The sequence below is a fragment of the Anomaloglossus baeobatrachus genome, chromosome 2 (assembly GCF_048569485.1).
Source record: "Anomaloglossus baeobatrachus isolate aAnoBae1 chromosome 2, aAnoBae1.hap1, whole genome shotgun sequence".
In the NCBI taxonomy this organism is placed as follows: domain Eukaryota; kingdom Metazoa; phylum Chordata; class Amphibia; order Anura; family Aromobatidae; genus Anomaloglossus; species Anomaloglossus baeobatrachus.
Genome location: NC_134354.1, coordinates 159,092,150 through 159,105,220, shown reverse-complemented (window position 1 = coordinate 159,105,220; position 13,071 = coordinate 159,092,150). Strand labels below are relative to the sequence as shown.

Sequence of the window (13,071 nt, the reverse complement as noted above, 5' to 3'; positions counted from 1 at the left end):
AAAAACAAAAGTTTAGTAGAACTTAGTATTATATAGATGACACATTGGCTTTTCTTAAAAAATAAAAAAAAAATAATTAAACATTAAACCCCGTAAATAGATTCCCAGGTATACAATATGACTATTTCTCAATGCTACCTCTACTAGAAGGTCTGTAACTCCAGCTTGTTTTCTTTTAGTACAATGGCTTAGAGGTGCAGCTCTATTAATAGTGGAAGTAAGTTTACATTTTTTTTTAATTTGCAGCACATTGAGGCAATTAATAAGGCAATGTTCGTTAGTGGACAGACCCTTTAAAATCAAACTAATGGAAATAATTCTTGCCCATTAAATGTAATATTGATATCTGACCACCCTTTAGCATATAAAAATGGCCCATAAGTGCCACGGGAATGTAATAATGCCCCTTGATTGTCCCCAAAAAGGACAAATGTCCAATGAGAGCCCTCTTAAAAACTGATTATGCCCCCTATTGCCTCTTTGAAATGACTGGCCGCTGTTTTCTACAATGTAATCTGAACACAGTGTGCTGTAAGAGTTAATACAGAAAATTCAGTCCAGTGTCATATCTCACAGTCTTTTTTTTTTTTGTTTACTTGTAATGTTAGTTTAAGCCTTTTATCTTTATCATTAGTGGGTCTCAGCAGTGTGTAAGCTCTGGTCTGACTATGCTCCTTCTGTGATTAGCAGCTTCTGTCTATGCAAACATACACTAAAAGCCTGATGTGGGTGGGGGCAGCTCTCCCAGTACTTCTACATGCAAAATCTAAAATGTTTCACTGTGTCAGAATGGCTGCAGCCACTAATCTAAGTGATACATCATTGAACTCAGGACCTCTTTGCCTACATTATGTTGTTCCATTTACCAGTTATTAATTTTCTTGAGTGGCATCTTAACAATTAACAATGCCACTGAGGGGCATCTGACCAATTAGTATTGCCCCTTAGGGCTTAAAAAAACACATATTGTTTTAATTTAATTAAATTCTTTGTTAGTTTCACATATTGGACATATTATTGAAATATCTCATAAATTGTTGGCTTTAAAGCCTGTTCCTTGAGTTCTTCTATAAACTTGGGGGCTTAATATACAATAGAAGTAACTCATTATTTTGTCAGAGATGAAAACAGTTTTCCAAGAAAAAACATTACTCCCCATGACTGACAAAATTCAAAATAATAATCTGAAAAACACTCCTCCATGTCTGCTCCAGTGCCAACGCTCTGTTGCTTCCATGCATCTTTGTTGACAGTCAGTCACTAGGTTCAGTCGTACCTTGTCAGCTGCCTCAGCACTACTGCTGAACCCCATGAATGTCTGCAGCCGTCACATGAGCTGTTGTTGTGATATCAAAGCAAGCAAATAAAGAATAAGGGCAGCAGCAGAAAGCTAACAGTGGAGCATAGGTGGGAAAACAACATATATTTTGATATCTAGGTCTGTGGACTAAAAAAAAAAAAAAAAAATATATATATATATATATATATATATATATATATATATATATACACAGTCATATGAAAAAGTTTGGGCACCCCTATTAATGTTAACCTTTTTTCTTTATAACATTTTGGGTTTTTGCAACAGCTATTTCAGTTCCATATATCTAATAACTGATGGACTAAGTAATATTTCTGGATTGAAATGAGGTTTATTGTACTTACAGAAAAAGTGCAATCCGCATTTAAACAAAATTTGACCGGTGCTAAAGTATGGGCACCCTTATCAATTTCTTGATTTGAACACTCCTAACTACTTTTTACTGACTTACTAAAGCACTAAATTGGTTTTGTAACCTCATTGAGCTTTGAACTTCATAGGCAGGTGTATCCAATCATGAGAAAAAGGTATTTAAGGGGGCCACTTGCAAGTTGTTCTCCTATTTGAATCCCCTATGAAGAGTGGCATCATGGGCTCCTCAAAACAACTCTCAAATGATCTGAAAACAAAGATTATTCAACATAGTTGTTCAGGGGAAGGATACAAAAAGTTGTCTCAGATTTAAACTGTCAGTTTCCACTGTGAGGAACATAGTAAGGAAATGGAAGAACACAGGTACAGTTCTTGTTAAGCCCAGAAGTGGCAGGCCAAGAAAAATATCAGAAAGGCAGAGAAGAAGAATGGTGAGAACAGTCAAGGACAATCCACAGACCACCTCCAAGCTTCATCTTGCTGCAGATGGTGTCAATGTGCAGCGGTCAACAATACAGCGCACGTTGCACAAGCAGAAGCTGTATGAGAGAGTGATGCGAAAGAAGCCGTTTCTGCAAGCACGCCACAAACAGAGTCGCCTGAGGTATGCAAAAGCACTTTTCGACAAGCCAGTTACATTTTGGAAGAAGGTCCTGTGGACTGATGAAACAAAGATTGAGATGTTTGGTCATACAAAAAGGCGTTATGCATGGAGGCAAAAAAACACGTCATTCCAAGAAAAGCACTTGCTACCCACAGTAAAATTTGGTGGCGGTTCCGTCATGCTTTGGGGCTGTGTGGCCAATGCCAGCACCAGGAATCTTGTTTAAGTTGAGGGTCGCATGGATTCAACTCAGTATCAGCAGATTCTTGACAATAATTTGAAAGAATCAGTGACGAAGTTGAAGTTACGCAGATGATGGATATTTCAGCAAGACAATGATCCAAAACACCGCTCCAAATCTACTCAGGCATTCATTCAGAGGAACAATTACAATGTTCTGGAATGGCCATCCCAGTCCCCAGACCTGAATATCATTGAAAATCTGTGGGATGATTTGAAGCGTGCTGTCCATGCTCGGCGACCATTAAACTTAACTGAACTGGAATTGTTTTGTAAACAGGAATGGTCAAATATACCTTCATCCAGGATCCAGAAACTCATTAAAAGCTACAGGAAGCGACTAGAGGTTGTTATTTTTGCAAAAGGAGGATCTACAAAATATTAATGTCACTTTTATGTTGAGGTGCCCATACTTTTGCACCAGTCAAATTTTGTTTAAATGCGGATTGCACATTTTCTGTTAGTATAATAAACCTCATTTCAATCCAGAAATATTACTCAGTCCATCAGTTATTAGATATATGAAACTGAAATAGCTGTTGCAAAAACCCAAATTGTTATAAAGAAAAAAGGTTAACATTAATAGCGGTGTCCAAACATTTTCATATGACTGTGTATATATATATATAATATATATATATATATATATATATATATATATATATATATATATATATATATAATTACTAGCTGTACTACCCGGCTTCACCTGGGTTAATAACTGCTGTTAACAAAATAGAATGTATTAACAAAAATGTATTGTGTGCTTTAGGGCGATTATGTGGTGAGGTTGGTGTATGTGTGGTGAGATGTGTGCTGAGGGTTGTATATGTGTTCAAGCACGTGGTAGCGTGTGGCGCATTTAGTGTGTGTGTTCATATCCCCGAGTGTGGTGAGTATCCCATGTCGGGGCCCCACGTTAGCAACTGTACGGTATATACTCTTTGGCACCATCGCTCTCATTCTTTAAGTCCCCCTTGTTCACATCTGGCAGCTGTCAATGTGCCCCCAACACATTTCGTTTCACTTTTTTCCCATTATGTAGATAAGGGCAAAATTGAATGTTAAATTGGAACAAATTTCGCCTCACAACATAGCACCCAGCGCTGCCCAGGATAGTAACTGTCTCTCTGTTTCTCTCCCATTCTCTGTCTGTCTCCCCCTCTGTATTTATCTCTCTGTCTCTCTATCTCTTTGTCTGTCTGTCTTTTTCCCTGTCTGTCTCTGACTGTCTCTGTCCCTTTCTCTGTCTATCTATCTGTTTCCCTGTCTGTCTATCTATCTATTTCCCTGTCTATCTATCTCTGTCACTTTCCCTGTGAGTCTCTTTCCCTCTCTTTCCCTGTCTGTCTCTTTCCCTCTCTTTCCCTGTTTGTCTCTTTCCCTCTGTCACTTTCCCTATGTCTGTCTCTTTGTCTGTCTCTTTACCTGTATTTGTCTGTCTCTTACCCTGTCTGTCTCTTTCCCTCTCTTTCCGTTTGTCTCTTTCCCTCTCTTTCCCTGTCTGTCTCTTTCCCTCTTTCCCTCTGTCTCTTTCCCTGTGTCTGTCTCTTTGTCTGTCTCTTACCCTGTCTGTCTCTTTCCCTTTCTTTCCCTGTCTGTCTGTTTCTCTGTGTCTGTCTCTGTCTCTTTACCTGTCTGTGTCTGTCTCTTAACCTGTCTCTCTCTTTCCCTGTCTGTCTCTTTCCCTTTCAGTCTGTCTCTTTGTCTATGTCTGTCTCTTTGTGTCTGTATTTTACCCTGTCTATGTCTGTTTCTTACCCTGTCTGTGTCTGCCTCTTTCCCTGTCTGCATCTGTCTCTTTCCCTGGCTGCATTGTGACACGCCAACATTCCATATAAGGGCATGGCTGCGCATTCTTCTGAAGTTCTGGCTGCACTGTGGCTCCCAGCTCCATTCGCTTTAATGGAGGTAGGTTTTTTGGCAAATAACTGTAAAGCGCGGGGTTAAAATTTCCCCTCAAAACATAGCCTATGACGCTCTCGGGGTCCAAATGTGTGAGTGTGCAAAATTTTGTGGTTGTAGCATCGACGGTGCAGATGCCAATCCCGGACATACACACACACACACACACACATTCAGCTTTATATATTAGATATTTTGAAAATCGCCTTTAAGTCTTCCAGAGAATCCAGTGGAACCCTGTTGGGCCAATCCAAAAACACAAATAAATATATTGTATTGACAGTAATGTATTTGTATTGATATAATATTTTTTTAAAGGAATCAGCAACATGATGAGAAAAAAATTGATCCCATGCTACTCCTTTCCTGCACTGCTTGACTCTCTGCCTGGCTCCAAGTTAACTCTTCCGGCAAGGACAGGCATCCCAATCACTAACTACAGTGGTAACACTGGGTCATTATTGTGAAAAATTGTTATAGTTGTCACATGTCCATGTGTGGCTACTGGCTCTGTGTATCTTGTTTTCATCATATAGACTGTAACACTTGTCGCTGAGAATGGTGCTGCGGCAAGCAAATGTGGGACCCAGTGGACCACAGGGAGACCCCGGGCCTACCCTTTCATGGGTTAAAGTCCGGGACTGTGGCAGCTTACCCCACAGGACAGTAAGGATGGACAGGCAGAGTCAGGAGAGACAGGTAGAGTCTCTAGCACCAACATAGCAGGACGGACAGGCAGAGTAGTCTATAGTACCAATAGGGCAGGAAGGACAGGTTACAGGTACCAATAGGACAGGATGAACGGATAGCTAGATACAGGCAGAACAGATTGGCAGAGTCACTTTAAAGCCTGCCACCGGAGTTGCTGAGGCAGATGGCATGACCAGGATGGACACAGTTACTAGTACCAACAGGGTAGGATGGACAGTAGTAGGTACCAACAGAACAGGATGAGCTGGTAGCAGATACAAGCAGGACATGACTGGAACCAGGTGCCAACAGTCAGGACTGGCTGGGACCAGGTATAGGCAGGAACAGGACTGGAACCGGGTGCCAACAGGCAGAATGGGCTGGGACCAGGTACAGGCAGGAACAGGACTGGAACCAGATGCCAACAGAGAGGATGGGCTGAGACCAGTTACAGGCAGGAACAAGACTGGAACCGGGTGCCACTAGGCAGGATAAACTGGGACCAGGAACAAGGCAGGACAGGACTGGAACCAGGTGCCAACAGGTAAGATGGTCTGAGACCAGGTACAGGCAGGAACAGTACAGAACAAGCAGGACAGGACAGGATGGAACGGGTGACCTGACAACTAGCTAGACAGAGTACAACTGACTAGGAACAGATAGTGTTGAACAGGCAACTTCCCTAGTGGGAGCATAGCTTAAATACCCAGTGCCTCTCAGCGATAGGCTGAAAGACACTTCCTAGTAGTGGCGTGCTGGCCCTTTAAGAGAAGGGCAGCGACGTGCATACCCTAGGAGCGCTCCAAGAGGTCCTGTGACGTGCACACAAACTTCGGGAGGGGAAGGTGGAGGCACCCATGTGGAGGAGTTTAGGGACACCGGGCAGCACAGGGGAAGCCGGCCGTGGCGGTCAGTGACAGCGCATCCCTGTAGGAGGGGAGAGCAAGGGGAGAGCAAGGAGTGCAGGGATGCAGCGCTACATAGACATATGATGCAACCTCTGCCATCAATCACCAGTGCAGGGGTAACGTATTGGCTCAGTACATCTTTTTCTAATATTAGGAATATCTGACCTCCAAGCTTACTCTTCTGGCGAGGACAGGCATGTGGCCAATCACTGACTGCAGCGGTAACAATGCATCATTACTGTGAAAGATGATTAAAAATTGTCCCATGTCCATATTAGACTACTGGCTCTGTACATTTTGTTCTCGTCATATTGACATGTGATGTGACCTCTGCCATCAATCACCAGTGCAGGGGTGATGTATTAGCTCAGTATATCCTGTTCTAGTATTAGGAATATCTGACCTTTGCAACCAATCACTGGCGGTCATTTGTAAAATCACCTCTACAGCCAATGGTTGGCCGCAGCATTCACATGTATGTCCCCACCTGAAGAGGAAGTTCAGAGACAGGCAGTGGATTGATGAATGGCTAGATGAAACCAGATTTAAAGCAGCGGTCACACATTGCAGAAACGGCCATAGACTACATGCAGTAATACATTTAAACACAGACTTCCTTTGCCATCTAAGTACAATCTAAGCCGTTATACTATTATTTTTGTGAGCACCAATTAAAACACTTACCTTTAGGCACGTATGTTTCTTCTTTACCACGGTTCAAAACCTTATTAATGTACAAATCATATACAAGAAGTTGGGCTCTTATTCCTTTGTGTAATGTGAAATCCATAAAATTAAAAGCTTCGTATACATAAAAACACTTGTCAACCTGCAAGATTAGAAGATATTATCTTAGAAGGGTTTCTTGAATCTTCTTTCTTCTGGAGTGCACCTCTTATTTATCTCCTAGTTTCCTTCTTGCTTGGGGCGTGCTCTCCAGAAGATTGACAATTCGGACCAGCATCATTGTCTCACCGCTGATCTGAACTAAATGCTCTCTGAATGCTGCAGGTAGAGGTAGATTGACCTCCGCAGCATCAGAGGACCATGAGGCCACTAATTAATTACAAACAATTCATTATGAATAACACATACAGTATACAATATATAGTTTAAGATTTTTTTTTCCTATACTTACAATGCCTGTTTTAGATTATTAAGGACAATTTTGAAGAGGAATGATTGACCTAGTTCCAGATATTTCATTTAATTAGGATTTTGGTAATTCTAAATAACCTAAAACGAAAAAGGTTTATTCTGATTTCATGTCAGATAGTGAGAAGACATGCATTTGTGTCTTTGTAGATAGTGTATATGTGGCACCCCTGCGGCTTCAGGAACCACAGGGTACTGCACCTCACTTAAGGTGTAGTATTCGTCTTGGATATGGAGGAGGTCATCGCTGGGAACAACCACAACCAACACATAACAGGGGGGTTCTGTCACTGAGACTGTGCTAGGGTAGGTGCTGGGGTAGCTATCACGAGGTATGGGACCTCATACTCACTAGTCAGGAACCAGGGAGGCGGGGCACCCACAGGGGGAAGTTAGGAGCCATGTGACACACAATAGTCAGTCTGCACCGGACAATGTCCGCGTGAGGTCACACTTTGGAGGAGCAGCAGGCAACGACTAGTTCAGGGCCCATGGTCTGGAGTGGGAAGCTCGACCCGGGTTCTTAGGAAAGGAAGAGGAATCCCAGGGTTCGCAGGGAGTGCAGCAAGCACTTGTTAACTTCTGGTTTCAACTGTACAATGATCAATTTTAGCAATCCAACAAGAACAAGAAAGTTTAGGGAAAATTAGTCATATTTAAAGGGGTGGTCTGAAAAAAAACCTTAATTTTCATCCTAAATGCCTATCTATAAATTCTAAACTATTTTTTAATATAATTGAATTAAACATTTCTTTGTGCTCTCTAACTATACTATTTAACTGCTTATTTTTTTGTTTTTACAATTTCCTTTTTGCTAATTGCTTTGTTTAAGAATTCCAGTGCATTCTGGGATACTCAAATGATCCGTCATCAGTGGGTAGTCTTTGTGGTCTGCCCCCTCTCTGAAACCAAACATCATAAGTGAAGCTCATTACAGGGGCCGGGCTAGTCCCTGTGTGATGTGCAATTTGCATAAAGACAGTGCACTCTCTCGCCGGCTCAGATCAGTAGTAATGAGTCATCACCAGAGCCCACTATTAGTGTGTGTTGCCGGCCGTGTGACGTCACTGATCTCTATTCATATTAAAAGACATACTAAAATTGCACTTTGGTCCCGGCAAGAGAGTGTACTGTCTTGGGGGAAATCGCACAGTATGCAATTTATAATTTAAGTATATTAGAAAATAGTTTAGATTATGGCATTAAATAGATAGGCTTTTATAATGAAAATTAAGTCATACAGTTAGGTCCAGAAATATTTGGACAGTGACACAAGTTTTGTTATTTTAGCAGTTTACAAAAACATGTTCAGAAATACAATTATATATATAATATGGGCTGAAAGTGCACACTCCCAGCTGCAATATGAGAGTTTTCACATCCAAATCAGAGAAAGGGTTTAGGAACCATAGCTCTGTAATGCATAGCCTCCTCTTTTTCAAGGGACCAAAAGTAATTGGACAAGGGACTCTAAGGGCTGCAATTAACTCTGAAGGCGTCTCCCTCGTTAACCTGTAATCAATGAAGTAGTTAAAAGGTCTGGGGTTGATTACAGGTGTGTGGTTTTGCTTTTGGAAGCTGTTGCTGTGACCAGACAACATGCGGTCTAAGGAACTCTCAATTGAGGTGAAGCAGAACATCCTGAGGCTGAAAAAAAAGAAAAAATCCATCAGAGAGATAGCAGACATGCTTAGAGTAGCAAAATCAACAGTCGGGTACATTCTGAGAAAAAAGGAATTGACTGGTGAGCTTGGGAATTGAAAAAGGCCTGGGCGTCCACGGATGACAACAGTGGTGGATGATCGCCGCATACTTTCTTTGGTGAAGAAGAACCCGTTCACAACATGAACTGAAGTCCAGAACACTCTCAGTGAAGTAGGTGTATCTGTCTCTAAGTCAACAGTAAAGAGAAGACTCCATGAAAGTAAATACAAAAGGTTCACATCTAGATGCAAACCATTCATCAATTCCAAAAATAGACAGGCCAGAGTTAAATTTGCTGAAAAACACCTCATGAAGCCAGCTCAGTTCTGGAAAAGTATTCTATGGACAGATGAGACAAAGATCAACCTGTACCAGAATGATGGGAAGAAAAAAGTTTGGAGAAGAAAGGGAACGGTAACATGATCCAAGGCACACCACATCCTCTGTAAAACATGGTGGAGGCAACATGATGGCATGGGCATGCATGGCTTTCAATGGCACTGGGTCACTTGTGTTTATTGATGACATAACAGCAGACAAGAGTAGCCGGATGAATTCTGAAGTGTACCGGGATATACTTTCAGCCCAGATTCAGCCAAATGCCGCAAAGTTGATCGGACGGCGCTTCATAGTACAGATGGACAATGACCCCAAGCATACAGCCAAAGCTACCCAGGAGTTCATGAGTGCAAAAAAGTGGAACATTCTGCAATGGCCAAGTCAATCACCAGATCTTAACCCAATTGAGCATGCATTTCACTTGCTCAAATCCATACTTAAGACGGAAAGACCCACAAACAAGCAAGACCTGAAGGCTGCGGCTGTAAAGGCCTGGCAAAGCATTAAGAAGGAGGAAACCCAGCGTTTGGTGATGTCCATGGGTTCCAGACTTAAGGCAGTGATTGCCTCCAAAGGATTCGCAACAAAATATTGAAAATAAAAATATTTTGTTTGGGTTTGGTTTATTTGTCCAATTACTTTTGACCTCCTAAAATGTGGAGTGTTTGTAAAGAAATGTGTACAATTCCTACAATTTCTATCAGATATTTTTGTTCAAACCTTCAAATTAAACGTTACAATCTGCACTTGAATTCTGTTGTAGAGATTTCATTTCAAATCCAATGTGGTGGCATGCAGAGCCCAACTCGCGAAAATTGTGTCAGTGTCCAAATATTTCTGGACCTAACTGTATTTTGATCTACTCTCTTCCTTGGGAAAAAGCTCTGGACATACACATAACTCATAAAAAGTTAGGCTTTTGAGTTAAATTTATGTAAAACGTGAAAAGATCACGCTACAGTGATCATGAAATCATAAATTTAGGGCATTTAAGTAAAAGCATGCAATGGTGATTTCCTTCTCTCAAACAATTTATTGACGCAAAAGCCAACAACAATGGTTTGTATAACCCACAAATGTCAATGTCTCAATAACTTGTCAAGTGTTCTTGAGCATCAATTACAGCTTGACAATGACATCTGATGCTGTTCACAAGTCAAGTTATTGTCTCCTGAGGCATGGCATCCCATTTTTCTTGAAGGGTGGCTTACAGGTCATTAAGGTTCTGAGGTATTCTGAGTTAAAAGCCTCTACATGACAACTCAGCTGATCTCATAGGTTTTCTAAGGGATTAAGGTCTGGAGAAATGGCAGGCCACTCCAGTTGAGGAACCCCATTCTCCAGCAGCCATTTCCTTATGATGCGACCTTGATGAGCAGGAGTATTTTTGTCCATGAAGATGAAATTAAGCCTGTGATGTTCATGCAGAGGTACAATGATGGGATTAATTATATAATTCAAGTAGTAGGGGCTTGTCACTGTACCATTCACAAAGTGTAAGGCAGTTCTGTATTGACTAGATACACCTGCCCCCACTGCAACATCACACCCACCAAAGACTCATCTGGTGACAACATTGGCTGATGCATAGCATTCTTCTTGACATCTCAAACATTATTGGCGGCCATCCTTTCTGCTCAGCGTGAATTGACCTTAATTAGTGGACACAAGTGGACCCTTGTCTAGCAAGAGATTACGCCTGTGCCTGATGGTGGGGTCAGGTACCCTTGCAGGTCGTTTAGCACACAGACTAGACTGATGTAAACAGTTTAGAATGGTCTGATATGAAACTTGGGTGCCTCTCATCTCCCTTAAATGTGCCTGGAGTTGTGTGCCATTCATTATCTAGTTCATAAGGGCATTATTCACAATAAAGCAGTCATCAGTGTGGGATGTGGCCAAAAGGACTTCCACTTCTATGCTTTTCTGTAACTTTTCCAGTCTCTCTGTATTTTTGTTGCAACCTGCTGATGACACTCTATGACATTCTAACCTCAGTGGCCACTTCCATATGAGAACATTATGTTGAAGCCTCAAAATTACGAGGTACTGTTGATCAATTGTTAGGTGTTGTCTTTGGCTCATGATGTCAAAATGTTAACAGTGTGATGAGGAGGACTGTTTAAATACCAAGTCTAATTAAACCCCAAAATGTACTGTTGTGTTTAAAAATTAGAGGTGTTAAAAGTTCATTTTTATCAATTAACAAAATATAAAGTAAAAGGGCACAATAGATAAATAAACCAAATTAATATCTGGTGTCACGACTGTTTGCATTCAAAACAGCATCAATTCTTATTGATACACTTACATAAAGTTTTTGAAAGAACTCACCAGCAAGGTTGTTCCAAATATATTGGACAATATAGCAAAGATTTTTTTGTGAATGTAGAGTTGAACAACTCCTATCTTCTCTATATGATCCCAAATTTACTCAATGATGTTTTAGAACAGGGCTCTGTGGGGCCATATAATCCCTTCCAGGACTCCTTGCTCTTCTTTACACATAAGATAGTTTTTAATAAAACTGGTTGTATGTTTGAGGTTGTTGTCCTGCTGTTGAAACAATTTAGATCCAAACACCTCCCTCATTGTATTTCATGGTTAATAATTATTAGCCTGTATTGATAAGCATTGAAGACATCAAGAAATGGGCAATATTGATGGCTGTAGATGCAGTAGTCAGCTTGTAACACTGAAGCCAAACAGACAAAATGCAGTAAAGATGACCCAGTGATGACTACAACTGATTTTTATTAGGTGGGAAAAGACAGATGGAGGTGAGATGTTCTAGGGTTAAGCGAAAAGCAATACAGAAGTTTAAAGCAAACAAATCAAATTACAGTTATCATGTTTCACAGTTACAATCAGCTGATCAGGTACATGCAATCACTGATGTTATTATGAACAAATTCTCTAAACAATAACCCAATCTTGTTCCTTCCATCAAGGGAGCTTTGGTGTCATCCTTACTTATGGTCACAATATATCAAGTAACAAGGAAACTTATACCATCATAAATGTATCTGCACTAGTGGTTCACTAACATGGAACAATTATGTTGAGATGCACTACAGCGACTGTTAAGTTCAGTAATTAGCTAGTCTTTCACTTAGTACCATATGTCAAGGCGGGAAGTAATGGCCAGGCTCGTTTGGATGCTGCACTAGAAGAAATGTTAATTTTTCACTGTCTATTTCTTGATATCCAATCTTCGGTGTTTTACCATATAGTCTGATCCTCTTTTGATAACGATATTCGGTCTTCAGGTTCCTCTAGCAATAGAATGCAGTCTTGGGTTCCTCTGGGCTCAGCACACTTCCAAATGATTCCACTGCATATGACATGGGCTTGACCTGCTGCGCACACATCTGCGCCCTTGGGAAACTTGGCGCCAACTCCACCACCTCACTGCCGTCCCAGCCTTTTATATTTTGTAACTGCGCCACAGTTGTCTCCCAGCTCAGTGTCAGATTCTACCTCTTCCCTCAAGGAAACATGCTCATTACAGATCAGTTCCTTGTAGCCCTCGTCCTCTGGAAGATGAGTGATGTTGGTGTACAGATGCCGGAGGGCAATGAATAGGGGTATATTCTTATGGCCACCCTCTTACATTCAACCCCTTCTTTTAATTTGCCAGTCCTTGGGTGAAGAGTTTCTTTCTGCACTCTGATGTTCTAATGTAGACAACAGTTGCTCACACTCCTGGCCCTTCTGCATACTGCTTAGCCAAATAAACTCATCCTGTTCGCATTTTGTAGGTGAGATACCAGGATTGGCTAGCTCAGTTCTATGAATTTTTTTCAGGTGACTCCACATGGACAGTTGAGGCT

The 13,071-nt window shown here is 41.2% G+C and overlaps 1 protein-coding gene across 2 annotated transcripts in view; it reads right to left on the bottom strand.

Annotated features, from left to right (window-relative positions):
* The window catches only part of LOC142291156 (granulocyte-macrophage colony-stimulating factor receptor subunit alpha-like), a 151,193-nt gene that overhangs the window by 49,363 nt on the left and 88,759 nt on the right, over positions 1 to 13,071 (bottom strand). For both annotated transcript variants that reach the window (XM_075335458.1, XM_075335459.1), the window contains exon 4: positions 6,725 to 6,869. In XM_075335458.1, coding sequence (XP_075191573.1) covers positions 6,725 to 6,869 — 145 coding nt within the window. The remainder of the gene's footprint in view (positions 1 to 6,724; positions 6,870 to 13,071) is intronic.